This window comes from Lagenorhynchus albirostris, chromosome 15 (genome assembly GCF_949774975.1).
Source record: "Lagenorhynchus albirostris chromosome 15, mLagAlb1.1, whole genome shotgun sequence".
NCBI classification, from domain to species: Eukaryota; Metazoa; Chordata; class Mammalia; order Artiodactyla; family Delphinidae; genus Lagenorhynchus; species Lagenorhynchus albirostris.
Window position 1 is genome coordinate 71,368,195 of NC_083109.1, and position 26,704 is coordinate 71,394,898.

General features: G+C 51.7%; 2 protein-coding genes and 1 long non-coding RNA gene across 36 annotated transcripts; 1 reads left to right on the plus strand and 2 right to left on the minus strand.

Annotated features, from left to right (window-relative positions):
- Positions 1–1,551: 1,551 nt before the first annotated feature.
- LOC132505902 (uncharacterized) lies at positions 1,552–8,421 on the minus strand. Its single transcript, XR_009535612.1, has 3 exons — positions 7,975–8,421; positions 3,552–3,710; positions 1,552–1,654 (listed from the first exon to the last, which is right to left on the minus strand). It is a non-coding gene; the product is annotated as an uncharacterized LOC132505902 (long non-coding RNA).
- A 51-nt stretch (positions 8,422–8,472) lies between these two features.
- TUFM (Tu translation elongation factor, mitochondrial) lies at positions 8,473–11,910 on the plus strand. Its single transcript, XM_060124198.1, has 10 exons — positions 8,473–8,624; positions 8,727–8,921; positions 9,394–9,560; positions 9,777–9,881; positions 9,973–10,137; positions 10,285–10,417; positions 10,501–10,605; positions 10,705–10,856; positions 10,946–11,065; positions 11,544–11,910. Exons 1-10 carry the CDS (start codon positions 8,582–8,584, stop codon positions 11,715–11,717), a joined length of 1,359 nt encoding a protein of 452 aa, XP_059980181.1. The 5' UTR covers positions 8,473–8,581; the 3' UTR covers positions 11,718–11,910.
- Positions 11,911–14,294: 2,384 nt separating this feature from the next.
- On the minus strand, positions 14,295–26,065 carry ATXN2L (ataxin 2 like). Of its 34 annotated transcripts, none has more exons than XM_060124166.1 (24): positions 25,348–25,900; positions 23,816–23,852; positions 23,542–23,598; positions 23,384–23,455; positions 22,834–22,984; positions 22,309–22,433; positions 21,369–21,460; positions 20,721–20,921; positions 19,935–20,110; positions 19,656–19,766; positions 18,906–19,100; positions 18,746–18,817; positions 18,424–18,494; positions 17,954–18,249; positions 17,806–17,875; positions 17,285–17,431; positions 17,088–17,160; positions 16,807–16,994; positions 16,326–16,455; positions 16,115–16,236; positions 15,737–15,949; positions 15,421–15,610; positions 15,058–15,094; positions 14,295–14,793 (listed from the first exon to the last, which is right to left on the minus strand). In XM_060124166.1, exons 1-23 carry the CDS (start codon positions 25,641–25,643, stop codon positions 15,063–15,065), a joined length of 3,117 nt encoding a protein of 1,038 aa, XP_059980149.1. In that variant the 5' UTR covers positions 25,644–25,900; the 3' UTR covers positions 14,295–14,793; positions 15,058–15,062. The 34 variants fall into 34 exon arrangements, 26 of the variants coding, with proteins under 26 accessions (XP_059980149.1, XP_059980148.1, XP_059980147.1 ...); XM_060124165.1 differs by having other exon boundaries at positions 14,295–14,816; XM_060124164.1 differs by having other exon boundaries at positions 14,295–14,945.
- Between the last annotated feature and the right edge of the window lie 639 nt (positions 26,066–26,704).

The window sequence follows — 26,704 nt, forward strand, 5'->3', positions numbered from 1 at the left end:
GAAAGCGTCAACTCCTAGCCACTGGACCACCAGGGAATTCCCGGAACCGAAGTTTTCATTTTAATTAATTAAAATAGCCACATGTGCCTAATGACTACTGTATTGGTGTAAGAGGTGCCTGTAGGCAACTAGGTGGAGCTGTCCAGCAGAGATGGCTCTACAGCCTCAGCTGCACAAGGTAGTGTGGTCGTGATCAGACATGAGGAGTGGTTAAAGCCATGGACACGAATGAGATCATCCCAGTAATATATGTAGAGAGAAGAGAGCCTGAAATCTAATTCTGGGGGGAAAGCCACATGTAACAGGCAGGCAAAGAAAGAGAAGTACAAAGTGCTGAGATGTTGTCTTGGGTAAGATTTTCCAGAAGCATACTCTGCGATGAGAATTTTTGTGCAAGTGATTTATTTAAAAAGTGCTACCAGGAGAAACTAGTAAAGGAGTGGGAGAAGCAGGAGAGGAAACCAAGCAAACATGTGATCTCAGGAAGAGAGTAGTTCAGCTTGATTCCTCCCTCAAGGGAGCCCTGGATGTAAGTTGTCCCTCAGATTTATCCAGAAACAAGGGAGCTGGGCCTTTCATATACCAACATCCCTCAGCTGTAGACTAGGGCTTCCCCTGGGAGATGTCAATTCTCAGGCACTTCGTCAAAGCAAAGACTCCAGTAGCCTGAGGACAGTACTCAAAAAAAAAAAAAAATCTGGAAGTTCTAATTATTTGGAAGAAAAACCACACACCAAAGACCAGGGGGTGTGGGAATACAGTGTGTGTGTGTGTGTGTGTGTGTGTGTGTGTGTGTGTGTGTGTGTGTGTGTGTGTGTGTGTGTGTGTGTGTGTGTGTGTGTGTGTGTGTGTGTGTGTGTGTGTGTGTGTGTGTGTGGTGTGGGGGGATTGGGCAAACACTTCACACACAAATGACAAAAGAGGGATCCATGGTACTGGGCACTGTCATTGTCTCCTATAGAATACACTGACTTAGATTGCTTGGTCACTTTGTTGAGAGTATCTTTAGGGAAGTGAAAAGGAAGCAGAAGCCAATGGTAGTGGACTGAGGAATGAATGGAAGGTGAACACGTGGGAGGAGGAATGCTTAGAGCTGCCCTACAATTTGGCCAAAAAGGGAAGGAGAGAGATACGGAGGGCTGCAATTTTAGAGGGTGGAAAGGTTTGCTTGTTTGTTTCAATCCTGAGGGAAACCTGATTATGTCTGAAGTCCTAGGGGAAAGGAGCCAGTAGAAAGGATGGTAATTGAAGGAGTGAAGTTTGGGGAAGGTGGGAAGGATGGATCCAGGGCCCAGGTTAAGCCAAGGTATTAATATGAAAGGGAAAACACTTCTTCCTCCTTACGAACAGGGGATGTAATACTCAGGATTCTTTCAGTTACAAGTAATAGGAACACCCCCCCACCCCGTTTAAGTAGTTTAAACATGAAAAGAGGGGGAGTTTATTGGTTTACAGAATTTAAAAACCAGAGGTAGAATGATGTTAGGCATGGCTGGAGCCAGCCACAGGCTCAAACGATGTCCATCTGAACTTGCTCTCTGTCTCTTAGCTCTGCTTTCCTCTGGACTGTCTTCCTCCTCAGGCAGGTTTTCCCCTCATAGATAGCAAGATGGCCACCAGAATTCCAAGCTTACACTCTACCAGCTTCATAATCCTAGCAGAAGAAGATCATAGCTTTCCCAGTAATTCCAGCGAGTGCAATAGGGTTGTGTCTCATCATCTCAGCTTAGGTCACCCAATGCCTATCTATCGTATAATAAAGCATTTGTCTGGTCTTTGTCCCATGTTCCTGGCACAGAGCTTTTAAAATACTTGGAATTTCCTCAGTGACAGATGTGCCTGTTATTCGTGAGCCCCTCAGGTCACACCCGAGTTTCTGCTGACAAGCTGACTAATGGCAAGCCCCTCATAGCTTCAGGATGGGGTCACCAGAAACACCAACTTTGTGATTAGACGGTTGGGATTTTGAGCCAGTTTGACCTCCAGGGAGGGGAGGGGACTTGGAGATTGAGTTCAGTCACATGACAGTGATTTAATCAATCATGCCTAAGTAATGAAACCCCTAATAAAAACTTTGGACACTGAAGCTCAGTGGGGCTTCCTGGTGGGTGAATACACTGACGTGTCGGGGGGGTGGGGGTGATGTGCCCAGATTCTATGTCTCTGTGGACCCTCCTGGACCTCTCCCTACGTAGCTCTTCATTTAGCTGTTCCTGACTTGTATCCTTTATTATAAAATGTAATCATAATTGTAATCGTAAGTATAGTGCCTTCCTGCATTCTGTGAGTTGTTCTAGTAAATTATCAAACCTGACGGGGGTCATGGGAAACTCCCAGATCCGTAGGCAGTTGACCAGAAGTAGAGATGGCTGGGGGACCCCACTTGCAGGTGGCATCTGAAGTGGGTGCGGTCTTGTGAAGGAGTGAGCCCTTAACTTGCAGGGCCTGCGCTAACTCTGGGCAGTCAGTGCCAGAACTGCACTTCAGTACACCAGTGAGGGTTGAAACAGAAAACTAACGCCGAGCAGACACTTGTGACTAGGAGAAATAGATTCTGCTGACTGGTAAACACTGGATCACGGACCTATCACCTGAGGTTGGGATGGGCTCAGCTCCAATCAAACTCCATGGACTGAGCATGGCAGAGGCTGGCTCTTCAAAGGAAAACTGGAGTCTCTGACTGAAGGGGAAGTGGTTGCTTGTGGGCTTCTTCTGGAGGTCATCTTGACCCTCCCCCACCCCAAGAGATGGAAATTTCTCTTATTTTGTCCTATTTTCTGGGATGTCAAATTCAACCTTGGTGCTTTGACCAGAACCTCCTACCCTCCAAGCAAATCATGCTTTGCTCAATCAGGACATTCTGACAGCTGAAGAACTCCACCTTTACTCAGGTTCTGCCTCTGCTACTGCACGCACCATTTCCCCTAATTCTGCCAATCTTCCTCCCTCTGGTTTCAGGCTTCAAAGTGTAGCCTCCTCTAGGAAGCCATGCATGACTAACACACCTAGGTTGCCACTCAAGTGCCTTTTACTTAGGAGTTTTTGTGTGACATTCACAAAGTGTTTCCAACTGGAATGTCTCCAGTCACATCTGAGTGACATGAGTGTGATAAGCGTTCTGCGTTTGGAAGGGCATCCAGGGCTAGTATGGGAGGGCTAGGACTGGATGCAGAGAGGAGACGGGGGCAGTGGTCCAGGAGAGGGCTGAGGCTGACCTGGCCAAGGCAGTGCAGTGCGGTTAGTTCCAAGGAGAACGTCCAGAAAGATTTCTGAGGAGACACTGCCAGGCTGGCTGGTGGGGAAGAGTGAAGGATGCCCTTGAGCTTCCAATAAGTCTGTTGAGTGACACCAACAACAAGGCTCTGGGTCCTAGTCCCCAATTTGCCACTAAATTGTGGGTCACCCCAGAACCTATTTCAATTATAGCAGACCCCATCTCCTTTTAGAAGTTAGAGCTACAAAAGGTCTTAGAGATCATCAGGTTTAACCTCTTCACTCATCCCCACTTTACAGATAATAAAGCAGAAGCCCCACAAGTTCCAGTGACTCACCTTTATTTTTTAAATGAACGTGAATACAGAATTTGCCTTCCATCGAAGACATCGAGAAACTTAAGCCCAACACAGTGCTTAACTGAACGCTCAACTGAAATTATTCAACAAATTCTTCTTTCAACAAATACTTCTTCACCTAAGCATTAGGCACTGTTCCTAGAGTGAAAAATAAGTTCTTACTGTCAGGAGCTGATGAGACAGAAAAAAAAAAAAATCAAAAAACCAAACCCCCAAAACAAGCAAACTACTGAGATAATTTTGGATATTTAGATGCTATGAAGAAAATCAAAGAGGACCATTGATAAGAGAGTGACAGAAGAGGTGACATCTGAGGTGGGAAGATGAGAAGGAACAAGCTGTGGGGAAATCTCCAGGGAAGAGCATTCCAGGGAGAGGGAAGAACATTTGCAAAGACCCTGAGGTAGAAGCAATGGTGGATGTTTGTGGAACAGAAGGATGGCCAGTGTGGCTGGGAGAGAGTGAGAGGAAAATAGTACTGAGATGGGGGTCAAAGAGGTGGGCAGAAGCCAGATCATGCATCTTGTGGGCCACAGGGAGGACTCTGGGTTTTTTTTTTAATAGTAGGTTTATTGAGATATAATTCACCTGCCATACAGTTCAGCCATTTTAAAGCAGGAGTTTGGATTTTATTCTAAGTGTAATAAGGAGTCACTGAGGGAGGATTCATTTCTGAATCACATTTAAAGATTGATCTGGCTGCTGTGTGGAGGATGGATTTGACAGGTATTGAGAATAAGGACAGAAGCTGGGAAACCCACTGGAGAGGTCATGAGGTAACCTAGGGGAGAGGTGATCCCGGTTTGAACCACAGTATTGACAGTGGAGATAGAAGTGGCCACACTGAGCCTTATTTTGGAGACAGAACAAGTGGGACTGGGTAACGGATAGATGTCAGATAAGGGGAAAGGAGAAAGGTGGTGTCATTTATTCGGATGTGTAGGGAGACTGTGGGAGAATACAGAGAGTCCGGTTTTGGATATGTTAGGTTCATAGCATCACAGTGGTAGCACCCTTCGGTTTGGAAGGCTCATTAATATAGTTCAAGTGTAAACATGCACAGAGGCCTACTGTGGCCAGGCACAGAGTATACGGAGATAAAGGAAGCCCAGTCCTTGCCCTACTCAAGTCACTCAGTCTCAGACAAGTGAAACCAAGAAATATGTCTCAGGGTACCAAGTGCTGTAAGGCAGACTTATCTGTTAGGGTGTATTTGGCTGCAAGTAAGAGACAACTCTGACACAGTCTGGCTTAAACAATAAAGACATTTGTTATCTCACACCATGAGGAGTCCAGACTTCTAAGATCCTCTTCGCTTTGCCCTCTTCTGGATTTTGGCTTCATCATGGACTGGGAGCACGATGGGCACAGTAGTTCCAGGCTTCCCATCCAGACCCAACAACTTCCAGAATCTGAAGGATGTCCATCTCACCAGTGTCTCCTTCTTAAAAGTGAGGGATCCTCTCCTAGAAGCCCTCCCCAAGGTAGATATCCTCTTACCAATCACTAGCCCCAAAGGAATCACACACGTAACCCTAAACAAACCCCCTGGCAAGGAGAATAAGACCAGCAGAAGTGGGCTAGCCCTGTCAGAATTTATTCCTGGAACTGGGGAAAGGGCCACCTGAACAAAATCAGGGTCCTGACTGCAGGAAGATGGAAAAAATAGTTGTTAAGCGGGAGCTCAAAGTGTCTGTCATAGAACAGAATGAATGCACTGCTGGGGAGACCAAGAAGGTCGTTTGATTTCAAGAGCATCTTTTTTAAAAAGTTCAAGATTCTGCACAAAAAACTTCTTTAACTGTAATCACATAAAAGAAATGTTTGCAAGAAAAATCTCTCCTTCTCCAAGCAAATTACAGCCTCCTAAAATCAGAATTGTTTTCCACTTTGTCCCCACTCCCACCTTGTACACTTGCTATTTTTTTTTTATAGGGGCCAAACTTCTTTCATTTAACACTGCTCACAGGCATTTTCACAGGTGGCTGGCTCTTGTCTCTGCAACCCTGAGCCCAACATTTCATCTAGTGGCTAGGCCAAAATTTATGCTACTGTATCCACGTACTGGGTATTTGTATTCATTCTGCTCTTTCACTGTGGTATTGGTCATAAGCATGGCTGGACATCTGGAGAAATTCCCTGCTATCAGTCTTGTTCTTATAACAAAGTTAGAAAAATACATCCCTCAGCCTCCTCTGATACAAGAACACTGAAATATGATGATCTAAACTTCTCCAGACACATCCACGTGAGCCTTTGAATTTGCCTGGCTTTGGGGGGAGGAGAGAAGGTCACTTTCTTTCTCTTTTTTTTTGCGGTACGGGGGCCTCTCACTGTCGTGGCCTCTCCCGTTGCGGAGCACAGGCTCCGGACGTGCAGGCTCAGCGGCCATGGCTCCCGGGCCCAGCCGCTCCGCGGCATGTGGGATCTTCCCAGACCGGGGCACGAACCCATGTCCCCTGCATGAGCAGGCAGACTCTCAACCACTGTGCCACCAGGGAAGCCCAGAGAGAAGGTCACTTTCTTGATGCAAAAGCGGCTTCAGTGCCATAAGCAGTCACTGTTACAGGTAAGTCTAAGTTCTGGCATTTAGTGTTTGGTGGCAGTGGCAGTAGCAGCGGTTTTCTTATCAGATCAGTTCTATGGCTTAGGAGCCATTTCTGCAGCCTGCCCCACAAGTCTATAAGCTGCCTACCACTTTTTTTTGTTATTTATTGATTTGTTTATTTGGCTGCATCGGCCTTTAGTTGCAGCATGAGGGATCTTTTGTTGTGGCAAGTGGGCTCTTCACTGCGGCACATGGGCTTCTCTCTAGTTGTGGTGCATGGGCTCAGTAGTTGTGGCACGCGGGCTTAGTTGCCCCGTAGCATGTGTGATATCAGTTCCCTCACAAGGGATCAAACCTGCGTCCCCTGCACTGGAAGGCAGATTCTTAACCACTGGACCACCAGGGAAGTCCCAAGCTGCCTACCACTTTTAAACAAATCCCTTTCTTCTCAAACCAGCCCCTGTAAATTCTGTTATCTGTAAATCAAGACGCCTGACTATCACAGAGGATGCTACATTCAATAGCTCTACAAGAAATTCTCTCCCTTTGGACTCTTTTCCAGGCACTGTGTTTTGCAAATTTCAATCATTCATGTTCACCTCTCCCCAAATTTGCCATATATTCATACCACCCATTTTACCTACCAAGTATTGTTTTTCAAATTGATTCATTTTTTCAACTCAATATTTACAATGCCAGTCTTTCTGTCAAACTAATACACATTAAAATAAATACAGCACCACTAAAATAGTAAGCATCAGTTCAAGTACCAACCCCCAAAATCTCACATCCTGGTGGCAGACAATAGTGTCTTAGGAAATTCCCAGGAGTGACTGAGGTACAGGCTGGGGACAAAGAGAACCCTTTTATACTGTACCAACCCTTCGTAAGCAGAGCTGATGGGTTTGGAGGGCCAGGAGGACAGAATTCTTAGCAAGTTTCTCATTGTAAAATGACAGTTAAATTATAGTACAGTGCAGTGGCTAAGTGCACACTCTTTTGGAGGTTAGCTGTGTTGGGCTCCTTGGTCACCCTATGTTCAGTTTTCTCATTGTTAAAATGAGGTAAATAATGGCTCCTATTACACACGATAACACTGGGAGCATTGAATGTGAACCAATATGAAGCATTTCCACAACGTCTGTTCCATAAAAGTCTCTAATTCTGAGTTTCCCAAACTCCTCTGAGCTTAACAAGGGTGTTTGTGTGTGTTAAAAATATAGTTTCCTTGCCTATGCCCAGACACTACTGAATCATAATCTCCAAGGGAGGAATTAAGGAATCTATTTGAAACAGACACCGTGAATTGAGTCTTAGGCTCTGATGCGTTTCGGAAACATCAATCAAGGTTAAGCAGCTGCTATTATCATCCCAGGGTGATGAGATGATGGATGTGAAAGTTAAAGGTCATCCTTGCACTCATTCATTCAGTCAACAGACATTTATTGAGTACTCACTGAGTGCCCCGCCCCGTGGTAGGAGCCAGGGACGCAGCGGGAACAAGAAAGACTCAGGCTGCCCTTAAAGGCACTAGAAGTTTGTCTCTCACCTGGTCATCTATAAAATCGGGTGGGTGGAAAGATGATCGAGGGAATTACTCTCTGGGCTGCTGAGGGTCCACAAGGGTGGACGGCAAACTTTGTCGCTTCAGGCTGTGAGCCAGGAGCGAGGGTATTTGAGGGTCAAAGACTGTGGGACCTGGAGGCTTCTGGAGCCCTTTTCTGTCTCTTGCCCAGCTCATTTCCTCTCAGAGCCAGATGTCAGCATCTCCTTATGAAGTAGATACTACTATTCCCATTTTACAGATAAGAAAACAAAGGCTTAGCGGAGAGATGGGTCATACTAGAGCCCCACCTCCGAAAGATTCCCAGGACGGTGTTCCTCAGCCAGGCCGCAGGGCCTGGTCCTACCTCCAGCTGCGACACACGGCCGCCAGATCTGTCGCCAAACCCGCGCAGTGGGTCGCACTCCACGGGGTTCGAGGCCAGGACGCTCCGGAGTCATCCACGCCGGGACAACCGCTTCTGCCTCAAGGAGGACGGGACCGTGCCTCCAGACCTGGCCTCGCCCTCCCACGCTAAGTGCCAGCACAGCTCGCCGCCCTGGGAACTACAACGCCCATGAGCCTCCGGGGCGCAGGTGCGCTGTGGGACGCTCCACATCGCCCCCCGGTGCCACCAGAGAGAACTGCGTGGGCCCTGAGCCCGCGAGGCCCGAGGGCGCCTTGGAAACCTTCTCTACCCTCACCCAGCCGAGAGCCATCAGTACCTTCCTGGACGTCTTACGTCCCGCGCCCGGAAGTTGACGGGGCCATAGAGATTGGGGGCTAGAAACTCCCAGACTTGCCCTCTCGGCCCTCACTTCCGCCGGAAGCGACTTCCATCCACAGTTGTCCTTTGCTTACTGCACGCGCCGCCGCCAGTGCCCGGTACACACTAGTCCGGGCATCAGTACGACCACAATGGCGGCCTCGACGGTGCTGCGCGCGACGCCCCTCTTCAGCGGTGAGGGGGCGGGGGGGGCGATTGCGGCCCGGGTTCACGTGGGTTCTTCGGGAGCGGCCGGGCTCAGACCAGCGCCCTGACTCCAAGCCTCTGCCCCGGCAGGTCTCGGCGCCGGCCCGACCCCACTGCTGAAGGGCCTTTTGCGGCCGCTGAAGGGCCCGGCATTGCCCCTCTTGTGCCGCGGCCTGGCTGTGGAGGCCAAGAAGATCTATGTGCGCGACAAGCCCCATGTAAACGTGGGTACCATTGGCCATGTAGACCACGGCAAGACCACACTGACCGCGGCCATCACGAAAAGTAAGCAGGGTTGGGGTGGAGGCTTCCGGCAGCGCCCGCTCTGCTGGCGGGACCTGGAGCCAGGGAGGTGGGACCCGCGGAGAGGCTGCTAGAGGTGTTTAGTGTGACCCCAGGCGCCGGAACTCGGGCGGACAGTAGGTTGCAGCATGCAGGAAACAGATTTCCCGTAGACATGAAGAAGTTTGTGATGCATAAATTGGGGGACCCCGAATGGCCTACCTCCAGCCCTGGGGACTGCCGTGTAAGCAGAGGTGTTACCCTAGAGAAGTCACAGGGATGGCCCTTGAGGCCCTATAACCTTTCTTTCTGACCTGAAGTTACCTCTGCTCCAGGAGTTGAAGGAGGGCGTCTCGGAAGCCTGCTTCTTCCAGACTGTCCTTTGTATAGGTAGGAGGGGCCCAGGGGTGTGGCCTGAGCCCCTCCTCTACCTGTGGAACTTTAGCTGAAATGTGTGTTCCCTCCCTTCCGTTAGTTTTAGCCGAGGGAGGTGGGGCCAAATTTAAGAAATACGAGGAGATTGACAACGCCCCGGAGGAGCGAGCCCGAGGTATCACAATCAATGCCGCCCATGTGGAGTACAGCACCGCTGCGCGCCACTACGCACACACTGACTGTCCCGGTCATGCAGACTACGTTAAGGTGGGAGCTGCTGGGGACAGGGCCTGGAACTGCCCCCGCCTCGGGAAAAATGTTAGGCTTGTGGGGAGGAGGTTAAGATACTTGAGGTGTATGGTTTTGAGATCATGGATCTGTGGGCCTGGCCAGTCACAGCAGGTGGTAAGGAGGTGGCTGGGGAGCTGAGGAGGTCACTGACCTACACTGAGTGTTTCCTCTCCTCTCCTCTCCTCTCCCTAGAATATGATTACAGGCACAGCCCCCCTCGACGGCTGCATCCTGGTGGTGGCAGCCAACGATGGCCCCATGCCCCAGACCCGAGAACACTTATTACTGGCCAAACAGGTACCCAGAGCCTGGGTACGGGTGGAAGGAGGAAGGGGGCGCGGCGTTGGGCTACTCGGGACACCATCTCTATGTCTTTCCCCACCTACAGATAGGAGTAGAGCATGTGGTGGTGTATGTGAACAAGGCGGATGCTGTGCAGGACTCTGAGATGGTGGAGCTGGTGGAGCTGGAGATCAGGGAACTGCTCACTGAGTTGGGCTACAAAGGGGAGGAGACTCCGATCATCGTTGGCTCTGCCCTCTGTGCCCTTGAGGTGAGGGCGGGGTCGGGCAGGAGCTGCTGCTGGCTGGGGATGGGGCTGGATGGGTGTCAGAGCTCTGCTCTGAGTCTGGAAACTGGCTCTTGGCAAGTAAGAGGAGCAGAATGGAAGTTTCAGCGTCCTGTCACCTCCCGCTCATAGCAACGTGACCCTGAGCTAGGCCTGAAGTCTGTGCAGAAGCTGCTGGATGCTGTGGACACTCACATCACAGTGCCCACCCGGGACCTGGAGAAGCCTTTCCTGCTGCCTGTAGAGTCAGTGTACTCTATCCCCGGTGAGGACCCTGCTCATTTGCACTCCCTTCCCCTCACAGAAGCTTCACCCGGGATCCCTGATATCCTGTCCTGTTTCTCCCAGGCCGGGGCACGGTGGTGACAGGCACACTAGAGCGTGGCATTTTGAAGAGGGGAGATGAGTGTGAGTTCCTGGGACATAGCAAGAATATTCGCAGTGTGGTGACAGGTACAGAAGGAAGCCTTGGGACACAGGGGCTCCAGGATTACCCCTCCCCTCGCAGACCCCTTGTGCCTTCCCTCTGCCCCACACCCTCCTCCCTCCTAGGAATCGAGATGTTCCACAAGAGCCTGGAGAGGGCAGAGGCAGGCGACAACCTTGGGGCCCTGGTCCGCGGCTTGAAGCGGGAGGACCTGAGGCGTGGCCTGGTCATGGCCAAGCCAGGTTCCATCCAGCCCCACCAGAAGGTGGAGGCACAGGTGAGGGCTCCCTGCGATGGTGGGCAGGCACTGTGGAGAGGCTCGGTGCTTCCAGCCACGCCCAGCTCCACCGTCGTTTTCTCTCACAGGTGTACATTCTCAGTAAGGAGGAGGGTGGCCGCCACAAGCCCTTTGTATCCCACTTCATGCCTGTCATGTTCTCCCTGACTTGGGACATGGCCTGTCGGGTTGTCCTGCCTCCAGGGAAGGTACGATGTATATGACGGCGTGGGGGACTTTTCCCTCCTAAAGAGAAGCTGGCTGATGATGCAGGTGGAACTGGTGACGGAAGGACCTGGATCAGTGGATTTAGGGGGGATGAGTCCTCATCCAGTATTCCTTAGCTTTGGTAGCATTTACCCACAAAGATTTCCCAGAAAAGTTCCTGTGGTTGAGAGTTCCAGTGTATTTTACATAAGGGCTCAGAGAAGCCCTGTAACTAAGAAACTTGTATAACCCAAAATTCCCTAAACATTTTTTTCTCAAGAAAAATGTTAGCAACACTAATCACCAGTCCTTTCCTGCCTTTGCGTATGCTGTTTGCATGTGCCTAACGGCTGGGATGAAGGTATCCCCAGAAGGAATCGTCACCCTGCTTCATTTTCCCATACCTTTAACCTTGTTGGTAGCAAATAGGGAATGGAGGCACCCTGAAGAACATGAGTGGTCCTTGTCTCTGCCCTCCAGGAGCTTGCCATGCCCGGGGAGGACCTGAAGCTCACCCTAATCCTGCGGCAGCCAATGATCTTAGAAAAAGGCCACCGTTTCACCCTGCGAGATGGCAACCGGACCATCGGCACTGGCCTCGTCACTGACACGCCAGCCATGACCGAGGCGGACAAGAACATCAAGTGGAGCTGAGTCTGGACCTCTGCTGGGGCTGTCTTGTGTGGCTGCCCTGGCCAGTGTTCTTTCCTGCCTCTCGTGCCCCCTTCTCAGGGCAGAGGCTGCAGCCCAGCCGAGTTGCGGCTAGACTGACACTTCCCCTGGCCAGAGGGCCACGTGGCTGGCCAGGTGAGGTAGGTCAATAAACTGTTCTGTGAATAGAAAGCTAGTTTGTTTGCCTTGTGTCGTTTGTACACACTGGAGAGGATGAGGAATATAAAAATGGAGCTGGAGCTTCCCTGGTGGCGCAGTGGTTGAGAGTCCGCCTGCCGATGCAGAGGACGCGAGTTCGTGCCCCGGTCCGGGAAGATCCCACGTGCCGCGGAGCAGCTAGGCCCGTGTGCCATGGCCGCTGAGCCTGCGCGTCCGGAGCCTGTGCTCCGCAACGGGAGAGGCCGCAGCAGCAAGAGGCCTGCGAACCGCAAAAAAGAAAAAAAAAAAAAAAATGGAGCTGGACACATAGCTTGGGAGATCCCTGAGCCATTTGAACTGAGATCACCTCTCTAGCCTCAAGAGTTCATCTATGGTACAGGGTGGAAAAGCTCCTGTCTTAAAGCTGTCACCACTGCCGTGACAACTTGAGAAAAGGCAGAGAAGCTGAATTAGGATTGGAAGCTATTCTGTGAGCTTTGTCTGATTGCCTAGCAAAACGCTACATATAATAGGCTATATTTTGGATATCCTACTGGGAGATACCGGGAAAGTGGTTGTAGCTTGGGCCCAGTTCAGGTGCCACACCCACCTGGTTTCCTCTGAGTAGTTAGGCTGTTAATGTCTAGCTGCCTTTATTTAAGCTTGATACTGGGAACTGCATCTTACCCAGCACATAAAATACACTTGGTAAATACATAATTTGCTTGATGGGTTACCACCACCATATCACTAATTCCAAACAGGAGTGAGAAACTATAGCATATCCTGCTGGGAACAATCAATCATAACTGAAGTTATGGTTACTGAAAGTGAATAAAATACTTCGTCCAAGTTAAAAAAAAAATTATAGCATGAAAGTTTCATTTTCAACATTTACTTATATTTAACATTAATAAGGTCTGTTTATCAAATACACAGGGAGTAAAATGCTGAGATTTGGGGGAATTCCGCGGCAGTCCAGTGGTTAGGACTCTGCTTTCACTGCCCAGGGCCAGGGTTCAATCCCTGGTCGGGGAACTGAGATACCACAAGCTGCATGGCACGGCCCAAAAGAAAAAAGTGCTGCGACTTATAAAAACTTGAAATTACCGGTCAGATGCTGACCCCCAACAAAAAAGGTAACATTCAGCAGGGATTAATGGGCACCCTTTCAAACTTGGATCCTGACAAATGAGTATATTCAGGACCGACAACCTGTTCACAAGCAGCTCAGAAGGGAGGGTAGTCTTGGGCCCAACCTGAGAGCTGTTTTGAAAAAGCCTGATCGGTGATTCCAGAACGAGGCAAACTTGAGAGGACAAAGGAACTTCATGAAAAGTACTGTCCAACAGTAAAGCAAGGTTACTTGTTTTACCCTCTTCAGTGTCCAAGGTGAGGCTGAAGGGTTTCTCAGGATTCCTGACAGAGGGGGAGGCTTGGTTCCCTTCCAACTTCAAGACTTCTGCTCTTAGGAATAAATTATCATCAGAAGGGCTACTCAGGAATGCCTGCAATTACACCTCTCCCAGGACTACAGAAACCTGTCTCCATCTGCACTGCAAACATCAGGAGCCCAATTGAAGGCTTTCCTGCTCCTGTTTCTTCCATCATGGGCTGCCTCCCAACCCCAACGGATGGCCCCTAAGACAGCTCCAGTCACTTGGAACCCCACACCAGCCCATTTTTAACAGCCAGTTAGCTGCTACAGATAACCCCTTTCTCTCCTCGCCTCTTTAAACACCTCGCCTGTCTTCCCCAGTGCCATGCCTGCCAAATACCAGGTTTCAGATACTCACACTTGGGAATTCTCCCCCAATATCTAACTTCATTCTTCCTGCCCTGGTCTCAGCCAATTTTCTCTGCCTATAACTGAACACCAGTCCCATCCTCTAACCTCTAAGGGTGAATCTTCACTTTATAGACAAGAAACCAAGGCCAGGTCCTTTAGTAAGAATTCCGTCTCTGAAAGAACCCCCTCTTCTGCAGCCTGTTATTTCTCCATCCCATACTTGCCTCCCCTCTTCCTCATTTAGCTCCTGCTCCCCTCAGCCTGGCTCAGTTCAGCCCTCTCCCCACTTTCACCAGCAGCTTCATCTTACAGCTCTCACCCACACCCAAGACCTCTCAGCTGTGTACCAGTCAGGCCCTTATTTCCAGTGGCCCAAAACACTAAACGTACTTTTCAGTGTAAAGAGGTAGACATAACTCATGAAGTACTTATATCAGAAATGAAAACCTCAAACCATACCTATGAGGCCAACTTTGAGGGGAGAAAACAGCCACAGAGACTGGGTGACCTGTGCAGCACTTACAGAACCAGAAAGGCATCTTTGGGCTGTACTGTCACACTGCCCCACCTTGGGAACCACGTAAAACGGAGCTGCGATCTCACTATTCTCCAAAGAGGAAACTATAAGCGGGTTAAGTTAGTTTAAAATTTTATTTTTTTTAATTTTTTTTAAATATTTTTATGTAATAAAAAGTAAAAGTCCTTGTCCAACCATCCTTTGTGGGGCATCTGTGTCTCTCACGCAGGTCATTCAAGTTAATGGGGAAGAAAGAACAGGGGGCCCAAGTCTGAGGTTATAAATAATAGAAAATAAAAGATCTTCGTCTCCAGCGGTGGGGGATAGATGAGAGGATGGAAGGGCAAGATGGGGTGGGGATGGGCAGGGGCAGAGCAGGAACCCCCCACCCCCGCTGGACCCCGGCCCTGCCCACTTTGAGGCCCCCCTTCCCATTCAAGGTGCTTGGCAGGAATTCCCCAGCTCCCCCCGCCCCCGGGGGGAAAGGGGGATTGGGGGGCTGGGACTGGTCCGAGCTGCTGGGGGAAGAGACATAGGTCACTCTTCCCTCCACTCATGGAGGTCTCAGGTCGCGGCCAGGACAATCTTCAGTTCCCCGGGGGGTGGAAGGGGAGCTGCTGGGAGGGATGAGATTGAACTGGTTGGAGGGGAAAGAGAAGAGAGCAGGAGCATTAGAACCCAAGCAGCTGTCCCTGCATCCAGTGCCGTCCAGTGCGGGGTGTGGGGCAGTGCTGGTAGGAGCGCCTCCTCAAGGTGTCTCATGGGGCTGTCAGAAGCACAGATCAATCGCCGTTTCCCAGTGAGCCAGAGCCCTTCCTCATGTGCCCAGCTCAGCCCCCCACACCCCAGCCTGGCCCTGTCTGCTGCGCTGACCTTACCTCGGCTAAGTCAGGAGACAGTCGGGGTCACTGAGAGCTGGGGAGGCAGTGGGGAGGGGGGCTGCTGGATCACAACTGAGCGAGGACGGAGGGAAGCAAAGGACAGAGCCAGGAGCAAGCCCCTGGCGGCGGCGACTGTGGCTTCTGCCCACCCTACATACTTCACAGACAGGTGCAGGTCGGCAGGCGCCCTGTGGGACAGCCCTGCCTCCAAGACCCCTCACTCCCCACCCAGAACCCGTGCATCCTGCCCCACCTGCAGCCCATCAGCTCTTCCATGCCAAATTCCCCCAGCTAACGAGAACTCACGAATCCTGTCATCGGCTCCTCCTGGAAATCCAGGCGCCTGGCCAGGCTGCTCACCTTGGGGGTGTCCGATGTAGGGATAGGGTGAGGGTGTGGAAGCTGAGAGTGCAGGCACCCCACTCTGGGGCACCGCGCCTTGGGGGGGGCCCCCATGGCTCTGGGGTGGGTGCAGCAGCATCACCTGGGGCGGGTGGGGAGCCCCAGGGTGAGGGGGCGGGGCTGCTGTGATTCCAGTTTGGACATGGGCCTGCAGAGAACAAAAAGCGGCACCTTTCAGACACGGGCTCTGAAAATCCCAGTGTCAGGAGCCTGAAGTGAAAGGTGCACTGAGGGTTCAGGTCCTTGTGGCAAAGCAGGTCACGTGGGCTCTTACCTGGGTAACATGGGCCATGTTGGTGAAGCCGTGGGGCAGCTGCTGGTGGGCATGGATAGCATACACAGCGGCTGGCTGGGGGAAGCTGCTCTGAGGGGACTGCGCAGAAGGTCCCGGCGGCAGAGAAGGCGGCGTGCCTGTCAGGGCCCCTGGGTGGTACAGGTTCTGCTGTGGCTGTCCACTGCCCAGGTGTGGGGCCTGCCCCGCCTGGTGCTGTCAAGGAGAAGTGGAGGGTGAGTGCCACTTCCTTCTCCGGTCCCCCGGCCTACCACTTGCTGACCCCTGGTCCTCCCTCCCCGCTGGGGAATGATCCCTACCCTATCCCTCTTGCAGCCACTCACTCCTGCCCCGCCCACTTGGATCCCCCATGGCAGGCACCTGGACGGGACTGGGGGCTGCATGCTGGGACTGCGGCTGGCTCCCAGTAGGCGTGGTGGCCGGCTGCGGCTGGTGGGCATGGAGCTGCGTGGCATGGTGTGGATAGGACTGGTGAACAGTGGCTACAGCAGGAAAGGGGGAGAGAATCAGGGCTGAGCACACTGGAGGGGGCCGAGGAGCACAGCGGGAGGGGGGAGGGTACAGAACTCACCATAAAGGGCTTGGGGGGTGGGCTGCTCTGCAGAAGGGTACTGAGGGGTGGAGGACGACACAATGGCCTGGGGATGGCTCCCCGACGTCAGCATGCGTGGGTTGCTTTGAAGCATGGGGGCAAACACCGGCTGGAGGAGCAAGGAGAGGAGCGGTCGGCTCGGCGGAGGGCTCGGGAGGCGTAGCCTGCTGCCGAGCACCCTGGGAACAGCGCTACCCTGGTCTCATCACGACCACCCTGCTTCCCGTTCACAATAACCCTACTAAGTCTTTTTCCCTATAAAGTGTAGCACTACTAAGGCCCAGGGATCCACTGCCTTGCACAGGTCTTACCAGAGCCAGGACTGAAGCCCAAGTGGGACACCACCACCCAGAACTCTGCCTGCCTCCCTCGCCAGCTCCCGGAGTCTGGGAGATGGAGAAGACGGGCTTCCTAAGAAGCGGGGGCTCTGCACCCCTCTCTCCTCCCGCGCCTCAGTCACCTGCGAGGGGTAGTGGGCCATGGGCTGCATCATGGCGGGCTGGCCTGGGAACTGCTGTGGATTGTAGGGGATGTAGGAAGAATAAGGTGTGGCAGCCACCAGAGGGGGGCCAGCAGCGGCGGCGGCCTGCATCATCGGAGGGGCTGAGGCTGGCTGGTGTTGGTCCGAGCGCTGGGGGGGCAGGGAGCCTGCCGGTGGGGGGAAAATAGTGCAGAGCTCAAGCTCCATCTGCCAGCAGGCACCAGGCAGTGCCACCGCCTGCCCCTCCTGACCCTGCTCACCTTTTGCTCCCCGGTACTTGCCCTGCTGTCCAGGCACTGAGTTGGACACAGGATATGGATACATCTGAGGTGCCTAGGGACAAGAACACAGGTGAGACTGAACGACTTGCTTATCAATGCTCAGAACAGGTGTGACTCGGTCCCTCAGGTAGCCCAGCCAAACCTCTTACCCTGGGCCACCCAGTCTCTTCTCTCACCTGAACAGCTGGTCCCATGTGGATCTGAGGTATGTAGGAAATGTACTGGGGGCTATATAGCCCACTCTGGCCTGCTGTCAGCACCGGGATGGAGGGAGTTGAATGAGTCCGGGGCCCAGGAGAAGTTGGAGTACTGGTGGATTTATTCTGTGAGAGACAAAGGAGGACACGTGTAAGATATCTTAATGACTTTTGTACCCCCCCGCCAGTCAACAGCATCCACGGAGTGCTGTGCGCCCAACGCATCCTATGCTTTTTCTTGGTTAAGCCTCACGTCAAACCCTATGAGATGAGCTTTCTCAAATTACAGGTGAGGAACCTGAGACAGAGAGGTTAAGTGGCCTGAGATCACAAAGCCTGCAGGCAGAGGGTCACGCGCAGTCAGTGGGCCCGTGTCCTAACTACCATCTGGCACCTCTCGCTGCCTGACAGTCAGGTGCCCCCGCCCCGCACTGCTCTAGCACCTGCTCCCAAGTCTCCCTCACGGAACCCGAAGCCCACATGCCCCCAGCCCGTCTCACCACAGACAGCAGCGGCTTAGTGGGATTGAACTCCTTGGCATTAGGGTTCAATGTTGACTTCTTCACTTGTCTATGAGAGAAAAATAAAGTAAATGCTCACGGTTTCCCCTCATCACCCGATACCCACCCAGCTCCCCACCCCACTCACTCAGCAACAGGGCCCTCATCCTTGTCATCTCCCTTGATGAGGCCCACTGGGGGGCTACTGGTTTGGCTTGGGCAAGGCGGTGGGGGCTGATCCGGCCCTTCGGCGCCTCCTGCTGGTGGCAGGGGTGGTTTGTCCTCCTTATCCGATATGGATTCTGTCTTGGAGGAAACAGGGGACCCCATGGGCTCTGAAGCCAAAAGACCATCAACCTCCTTCTCCTTCCCTTTGGCCTCCTCCTTTAGGATCCGGGGAGGAAAAGGATCCAGGCTGGTCTCAGGGGAGCTACTGGGCTGAAGCTGGAAGGAGAGAAACACATACACAACGTACAGAGTACTGTCCAGTCCAGACCCCAAGCCCCCCTTCCTTCCTTCATCTTTGCTTGCTCTCACCTCTTGGTGCCACCAGTGCCTATTCCATAACCCCCTTCATCTCCATCCTAACATCCTAGCTCATTCCCACACTTTTCTCACCTTAAACTGGGCCCCAAATTTTCTCAGTTCTTCCAGTTGAAAGCGTTTCTGCTCGTTCTGAAGGCCAGGGACTATGAGAAATACCGAAAAAGGAAAAAATATACATTTCTTTTCTCGAAGGTGGCTACACAGCACCCCAAAGGACAAAGAAACCACGGAAAACAAGAAGAAGAGCTCTTTAGAGCCCTTTAAGTTAGGATCAGAGGGCTGATACACGTTGTCTTCTTCTGAATCCCAACAACTTTCCTAACTGAAAGTCTGTCCTAATCCAAGGAATAATAGACTCTGGCAGAAAAAAAAAAAAAAAAAAAAAAATCCTCACCTTTCCCTGCTATCCGGGACAGCTCCTGGGACTCCAGCGTTCTCCCAGGTTCCTTGGCTGGGAGTTCTTTTACTGAACAAGAAAGGAGAGATGCATGAAGGCCCTTCTCTCCAGAACCACACTTCCCACTGTCCACGGCCCTCAAGCAGGTGGCTCTTACCATCTGTGGGTGCCAGTGAGATCTTTGGAGAAGCTGGGGAAATGGAGCCTACTCCAGGATCCCCAACTGATGATGTCACGGGGATGGAAGCTGAAGAGGTCGGTACTGCTGAGCCGATGGGAGGCTCAGGACAGGAAGCTGAGATTGGGGCAGGGGCAGCTGACTTGGGAGAGCGTGGGGGGTACATCCGGCCTACTGGAAGAAAAGGGAGAGCGACGTGATAGTTACTGCTGGTCAATGAGCAATGGGTACCGGGGACTCACCAGAAACACCAAGAAAAGTTTATCCACAAGGTCACAAACCTAAATACTTAGAAGGGCAAGGCAGATAGGGTAAGCAGGTAAAATGGCTTCATGGCTACCATGAAAGACTGGAATGCTGAAAGGGACAGGCATGACTCAGTTCCAGCCAACCAGAGCTATGCAGCAAGACAGGTTCAGTGTTGGCAGAACTTTCTGTATTTCAAAAGAAATTAGAAATTTTCTATGTTTTCTCCTGTCTTAAAATGTTGGCAACTAATTTAAACAAAAGACATCTGCTGGCCAGACACAACCCATGGATTGCCACGCTGGGATTTCTGCACGAGGGAAACTGAAAAATTATTTCCTAAAAAGCATAAATCCAAGCCTCCAAAACACCTTTCATCACATCTCGAAACTGTCTCCCATCCCAGCATTCTAACAACTGACATGCTTACATCCCTTCACAAATTTCTATCCATTTCTTCATGTAACACCACTGGAATCTTACCTGCAGGAGGAGGTGGAACAGAAGCTTCTCCAGAAGGCCTGCTGCTGGGGGAAGACAGAGTCTTGGCACCTCTCAGAGGCCGCTGTGCCTTAGGGGACATGCGGGAAGGGCCTAATTTTTTTTTTTTTTTTTTAAAGATGGGAAAAAAGAGGCAGAGTTCTTGCTATTACATTACCATCAACACACCTTCCTTCTAACCCATCTAAATCCTTTTAATTGTCTTCCCCACCTCCTTACCTTCCTGTTCCCTGCCCCCAGCAAGTCTGCTTCATAACTCACCTCCATTGATACCGCGTGTCTCAGAACCTGGGCCAGGGCTGCTATTGTCAAGATGGTGAGGGCCACGAGGTGGCAAAGCGCTAAGGCCAGGCCGGCCACCCCGAGAACTACTGCATCGAACTCCTCCCCGGGGACCTTCCCGAACTCGTTGGGGTAGAGGGATATACTTTCCCTCCCTGGGGAGAGAGTTCAAATAACATTAAGTAGCCACAAAACACATTTTACAAAGATGAAGCCCTCCTCCTAAAGTCTACCTCCTGCCTCAACACACACACACAACTATGCCTGGTTTCGGCTATCTGCACTCTTGCACTCGACGAACTGTCCTGGTTATGTGTTCTGTGACTCCAGGATTATGCCCTTATGTTGCATCAACCCCTGACCAGAACAAAGCAGCCAGTACTCCACAATCCTAACCCTCCTGGCCTACAAGAAAGGTAGTTTCACACTGTGGTTTAAGGTGCAGCTTTTATAAGACACTATACGCTTTGGTTTCATTTTCATAAAGGGAAGAGTAGAAAAACATATGAATGAATATGCAGAGGAAAAAAGAACATGTATCAAAAAGCTGAGAAAAACCTGTCCTTAATCCATAAGCTTTAGCCTTGTTACCTTGGGCAAATTACCTAATGATTCTAGACTTCAGTCTCCTAAACCTAAGAACTAGGAATAACTATGTATAAACCTATATGGCTGTGAGGCTTCAACAAGAGTATACCGAGCTCTTGGCCCAAGCCCTGGCCCAAACGGTGAGCCCCACATGGACCAGCCACCCCTAGTAATCACCTAGATGCCAAGCTGGGGCTCTCTCGCCCTGAACCCTGTCGCTGAACTGCACTGTGCTTCTCCTCCTCGGTGCGCCCGTCATCATTCTCCATGGCGATCCGCAGGCGGTACTGGGGGCTCGATTCAATCTCTCGAGCCAACTGGGCTGCACGCAGCTCCCGCTGACGAAATTCTTCCGAGTTGTCCTTCTCTAAGGGCACCCTGAGAGGACCACGACCATCCCAGTGCCACAGGACAAGAGGGGAAAAAGGGAAGACATTTCTATCAGTCCCATCACCAGCTCAGATATGTAGGTGCTTAAACCCTTCAACAACTCAGCATGTATTGAACTGGCATTTAGGAGGGTCCCAGGCAGAGCAGCAAGGCCTATCTCTGAATCTGAGGGACACTTAGACACACATGTAAATCTGTTAAGGTTTTAGAGGAAAAGTATCGACAAGAAAGCAGTTAATTCTACTCATGGAATCAAGGTTAAAAGAGAAAACCTCTGCGGGAGCAGTTCACAGGCAGATCAGGAGTGGAGAGTGGGCAACCCAGCACCCAGAAAAGCATGTACAAAAGCTACGTTCCACCTAGAGACCCACCCGCCTCTCTTGATGACCCCACACCTCAAGCTGTACCACATGAGAAGTACCAAAAGACACTCACGTGTAAGAAGAGAGACTGCTGTCATAGGTGGTCTTTATGCCGTAATTCTCCTCATTGAACTTGAACATTTCATTGGGGTCCCATCCATTGGACTAAAGGAAAAGGGAGAATGTTTTAAAACCCAGAAAGGAAAGCAACAATAACCTGTCTTTGTCATCCATCAGGTTGAAAGACTAAAAATCTGACCAAATCAAGAGTGAAAAAAGGAACACAGCTGGTGGGAATGTCAACTAGTACTACGGACTGTAGTACAAACCGGCAATATCTAGCAAAAGAGAAGTCTTTAAGACCTAACATCCGTTTCCAGGTTTATATCCCAGGGAAATTCTGGCATACGTACATGGGGATACATGTTCTAACAATTCACTAAGGCGCTATTTTCAATACCAAAATAATGCCCAAAGAAACACCAATCAGTAAGGAAAGGGATAAATACAATTTGTTGTATATACATACATGTACATGTATATAAATAGGACACTACACAACAGTTAAGAGCAATGACTAGATCCACAGACCAACATGAAAAATTCAAAATCTATAAGAAAAGTAAATTTTAGACAAATTAATGCAGTGAAATAACAATGCGCTCACTAATGAGCAACTTTAAATGTTCACAGTAGTTGTTCTGATAAAGGAAAATGGGCCTACACAGTACTCAATCTCATCTATATATATTTTTTTTTCCAGGCTGGAAAGAAACTGACTTGAAGCAAAGGTTAACAGCTGTCAATCACAGATGATGGAAGAACAGGTATTTCTGTTTTGTTATTTTCTGTATTTTCCATTGGACTCTAACTGCCATCAACAAGCAATAGTAAAAGTGGTCCCCCCCGCCCACCCCAGCAACGCTCGGTTCCAAGAATTATGCAGTGTCAACAACCCACATTCTGGGAGCAGAGCTCCCCAGCTCTCAGGTTCTCAGGGAAGGAGACTGTACCATGTCAGACTCCAGGTCGTAGTCATCGCTGTTGCTGTCGCCCCCCTCCCAGCGCTGAAGCACCTTCTCCTTGTGCTCCCCATTCACCTTCGAGTTCATGGCAATGGCTGAATCAGTGAACTTGTCTGTGAGGGCAGATTGAAGATCAGGAGTCAGGTGATATTTCACAGCCTTCTTTCCAACACCCCTCCCACCACGGGAGTAAAGAAAAGTTTCTGTGTGCCGGAGTCTGGGGGTGGGGGCAAGGGGGGGTACGGCATAAAAAGCCTCATTCTAAGAGTTCAGAAGGAGCAAGGAGTTGGAAACAAAGCAAGGAGACTATGAAGAACCACAACACAGGCTGGAACTCCTTCCCCTGCATCTCAGACACTAAGACATATTCTCAAGAAGAAAAATCTAGCCATCTTCCTCAGAGATAAAGGAAGATGGTAAAGAGGGGGAGGGAGGAGGAGAAACAAGTCATCACGTTCTCTGCCCTCTACTCAAGAAGTGGGTCTGACATAACACCCTGGCCCAAAAATATACCTTTAGTAGCATAATTGAAGTCAACATTTCGGAAGTGGACAAGCATGACATCACTTGGCTTAAACACCATGGTGTCCACAATGTCTTCCCGACGAGGACCACCTGCTGGCTCCGATGCTTTCCGGTGCACAGCGTCTACTGCCAGTTCAAACTACAAAAGTCCCATTTCCCAACACCCAAGGGTCAGGATCAAGAAATGTGAAGACAAAACTATGACTACTTTTGTTTTACCCTTTCTAAACTTTCCCCAACACCACATTCTCACGTGCACTGTCTTCTCAACACCAGCCACAGGACTTAGCCAAAGTCCCAAACTTAAAAATTCACATCTTTAAAGTTGAGCATTTTAACATCATAGTACTGAGCCCTCAAATCTCAAACCCATATCTTTTAAGTGCATGCAGCACTATTCCGGCACAGGCCTACAAAAATGAGTACAGCCACAATGCTGACCAACACCACTCAATTTATATCTGCAACTGAGCCTATTTCATTCTCCCCCTCATCCTCCCATGTAACTCCAAAGCTAAGCTAATTTGAATACACTGACCTTTGAGCTCAGGGTCTTGAAGATACCTTCATAGGTGGTACCATTCTTTACCTTTACATCACAAGTGGAGCCCTGAAAGGGGGGCGGGGGGTAAGAAGAGTGCCTTTAGCAAACTGATGCATTACATTCCTCAACCTAGAGGTTAGGTACCCACTTACCACAACAGCTGTAAGGAAATGCAGCATCCTGGAATTGTTGTAGACACCCTCAAACACCTGTCAGTAACACAGGAGAGGGACAAATAAAGGAACAGCCAGTCACCATCTCACCTTCCTTCAAAATGTCCACATTCCATGCACACCCACCTTGTATGTGCTGTGCCCCTTGCGCTTCTGAACCCATCTGACTATTTCTGCACCTAATCTGCCCTATACCCCCACATATACATCTTTTAGGTCTCTGTACCTTAGGCAGGGGGGAAAAGGCACTCACCGGTGACTGGGGGGGTCCCTTTCCTGTGCTTTGTCCCCTGTAAGAGAAAGAAATGAGAAACTAGTTATTTAAATATGTTCAATCCCTCTTATACAACTGATTTCAAAGAACTTGGTATGCTAGAGTCAGATGCCATGTGAAGATGATCATTTAGGGTACAAACCAATTAATCAATAAGATTTTCAAATTCCCACTTTATAGAGAGAGAAACACAGGCATTAAAAGCCATTTTCTCCAAATGCCAGTCAATCATCAACAGTTGTCAATTGCTTTAAGAAGCCAATTCAACACAACCGTCTCACTTTCTGCAAGAGGGCCAGGGCCGCATGCTTCCAAAAGACAAATGCTACAATATTCGACAACAAATAACCCACCACCGATGTAAAGGTGGAAACTCACAGAGTGCAGATTTGGAACTACCTAGCTCAGGCATATTACTTCCGAAACAGAAAAGACCATCATTTTTACGTCCTAAACCCTGGAGGATGGGGGTACTCCCTCTATAATCCACCCTTCTCGACTTCTTTACTCATTCAGCCTGTTACCCACTCTGGGAGGGGTCACCTATCGCCCGGTAACCCTGCTCCTCGCTGGGTGATGTAACCAGCGGTTGAAGAGGGCGATCAGGGGGGCCGTTGGCGGGGCTGGGGGACAGCGCAGCCGCAAAACCTATCCACCGGGAAGCCTCGCCCGGTCTGCGCCTGCGCACTAAAGCCCACGGGCCTCTTCCAACCCCCCCTCACGCGATCAGAACCCATTGCGCCTGCGTGTACCTCCACTCTCAATTCCATACACCCACACAAGAAGAAACCGAGTGGGGTGTCCACCACTCATCCAACAACACCAGGCGATCCCGTCCACGCACACTCCCAGCAGCTGCCCTATATGTTACCCGGGGCTGGAGAATGGCCGGGTCATAAGACACAGCATCCGCGCACACGTAGGGGAAGAGCGCGCGCGCGCGCTGGAGGTTCCCGACCCGCAGTCCTCCCAGCTTCGTCCCTCCTCCCGTCCCCCCGCCCACCCTGCTCCCCTCCTACTGGCCAGACTGGGAAGGGGGAGGTAGCAACTCGCTCCCAAGTCCCTCCCTCCCCATTGGCCAAACTGTGGGCCGCGCGCCCCCCTCCATTGGCTACGGCCAGGGACCCCTTCCCGCAGCTGACTCCCCATTGGCTGAAGCCGGGGACCGCCAGACCCTTCGTGGTAATGGAGCCGGGGACCCCGATCACCTCTTCACCCCCCCCCAAACTCCTCGTTCCGACGCCGCTGGCGGGATGCGCCCTGCCTGCCCTTAAAGCCCAGGTCCCGAGCCCTGACTAGGCTCGCAGAGGTGAACACGGCCCCTAAATGCCCCGGTGGCCATCCGGGGGCCCTTTTCCTCCGACCTGTTTGGACCTGAGGAGCCCAACCCCAGCTTCCCGGGGTTTCCCCACTCCCCCTGGCGCCCCTCAAAGGTGGCCAGGCTGGAAGTCCGCCTCGCGCGGTGTCTCAGCCACCTCGGCTCCAGCGCCCGGAAACCCACCCATCCTCACCTGGCGCTGCCGATGGCCGCTGCCCCTGGCCTCTCCTGATGTTGCTGCTGCGGCGGCGGCGGCGCCAAGATGCTCTCAGCTCCCCGGCGGAGCCCGCTCCCGGCAGCGGCTGCAGGCCCCAAGCAGGGGGAAGCAGCGGCGGGAGGCCCTGGGGGAGCCGAGGTGGAGGCCAGGGGCCCCGGGAGGCCGCCGTTGGGAGGGCTGGTGCCCCCGGGAGGCCGGCGGGCCACGGCCTGTTGCGTGGGGGGCGGCTGCTGGGGCTGGGAGGTCTGTTGTGGCGGCTGAGGCTTCAACATGATGGCAGCGTCCGGAAGGGGAATTAGGGGGAAGGGAGGGAGAGAGGAAGCCGGGGCTGGGCCCCCGCCGGAGAGCGCGGGAAACGACGGGGACTGGGAAGCTGGGGACCCGCCGTTGGCGGGCGGGGGCGAGCCCCGCGGTGTCGGGGGTGGAGAGAGAAGATCGCGGTGCGAGGAAGCGCCGCGAGGCGGAAGGGGAGGGGGTCTCGCGGGCCGGAGGAAAGCAAGAGGGCGCGAGCCGGCTTGGCGCGCGTGCGCGTCGCCGGGGAAAGGGGAGGGGGAAGAGCTCCCGGGCGGGAGCTCCCGAAGCGGGGGGAGAAGAGGGAGCGGCGGCGCGAGCTGTCCGCGCGCACCGGGGCGTTTAGCTCCGGGCGGGAGAGGCGAGAATAAAAAAAGGTGAATCTCGCGCCCCTCGCCTTTGGAGTTGGGAAAGAGCAGCGCGGGCGCTCACGCGCGCCAAGGACTTATGGTCTCTAGGTCTCAAGGAGCCCGAAAGGCTGCCAACCGCTGTCGCTTCACAATGAGCGTCTGAAGCGCTGGGGGTGGAGCCGAAGAAGCAGAGAGGAAGGAAGAGCCGGCCGCCCCGCCTAGGCCGCCGGCGTAGCGTCGGGATACCTCCGCAGTCGTGTGAGAAGTCACGACGAAGGGTACAGTTCTTCCGCCATTTGGGGGCCCATGGGCGGAGTCTTGAGTGCAAAAAGAAATCCCGCGACTAGACCAGGGACTTATCCTAGGCTTGTGGTACGTTGCATGGGGCCCTTATCTGCTTTACATAAAAGACTGATAGGCATTAAAGTTATCAGTTTGAGTATGCTGATCTTTGGGGATAAATCTATGCCTAATTCTAAATTATTTTAATGATTTTCAACCAAATGGTTTCTCCATGCCCTAGGATGAACCCTTAAACTATAGTAACAGAGACTGAAGGCCATAGTTCCTAGGGTCTAGTTCAAAATCCTCCACCCAACTCCGCAATGAAGGCAGCTTTCATTCATTCAAATTAGTTGGGCATTAGGACATTAGGCTAGGTGCCTCGGATGTAACTAATTAAACCACTTCTT

Bases quoted from the DNA above. Each gene is read 5' to 3' on its own strand.
- ATXN2L (XM_060124175.1), bottom strand. From the start codon at position 25,643: ATGTTGAAGCCTCAGCCGCCACAACAGACCTCCCAGCCCCAGCAGCCG. The intron at 22,434-22,833 runs GTATATTTTTGG...CTGCCCTCACAG, and splicing joins CTTCAATTATGCTACTAAAG to ACAAGTTCACTGATTCAGCC. The intron at 19,767-19,934 runs GTGAGTTATGAA...AAAAAAAATTAG, and splicing joins GACACGCGGTATCAATGGAG to GCCCTTCCCGCATGTCCCCT.
- TUFM (XM_060124198.1), top strand. From the start codon at position 8,582: ATGGCGGCCTCGACGGTGCTGCGCGCGACGCCCCTCTTCAGCG. The intron at 10,606-10,704 runs GTACAGAAGGAA...CCTCCCTCCTAG, and splicing joins TATTCGCAGTGTGGTGACAG to GAATCGAGATGTTCCACAAG. The intron at 11,066-11,543 runs GTACGATGTATA...TCTGCCCTCCAG, and splicing joins TTGTCCTGCCTCCAGGGAAG to GAGCTTGCCATGCCCGGGGA.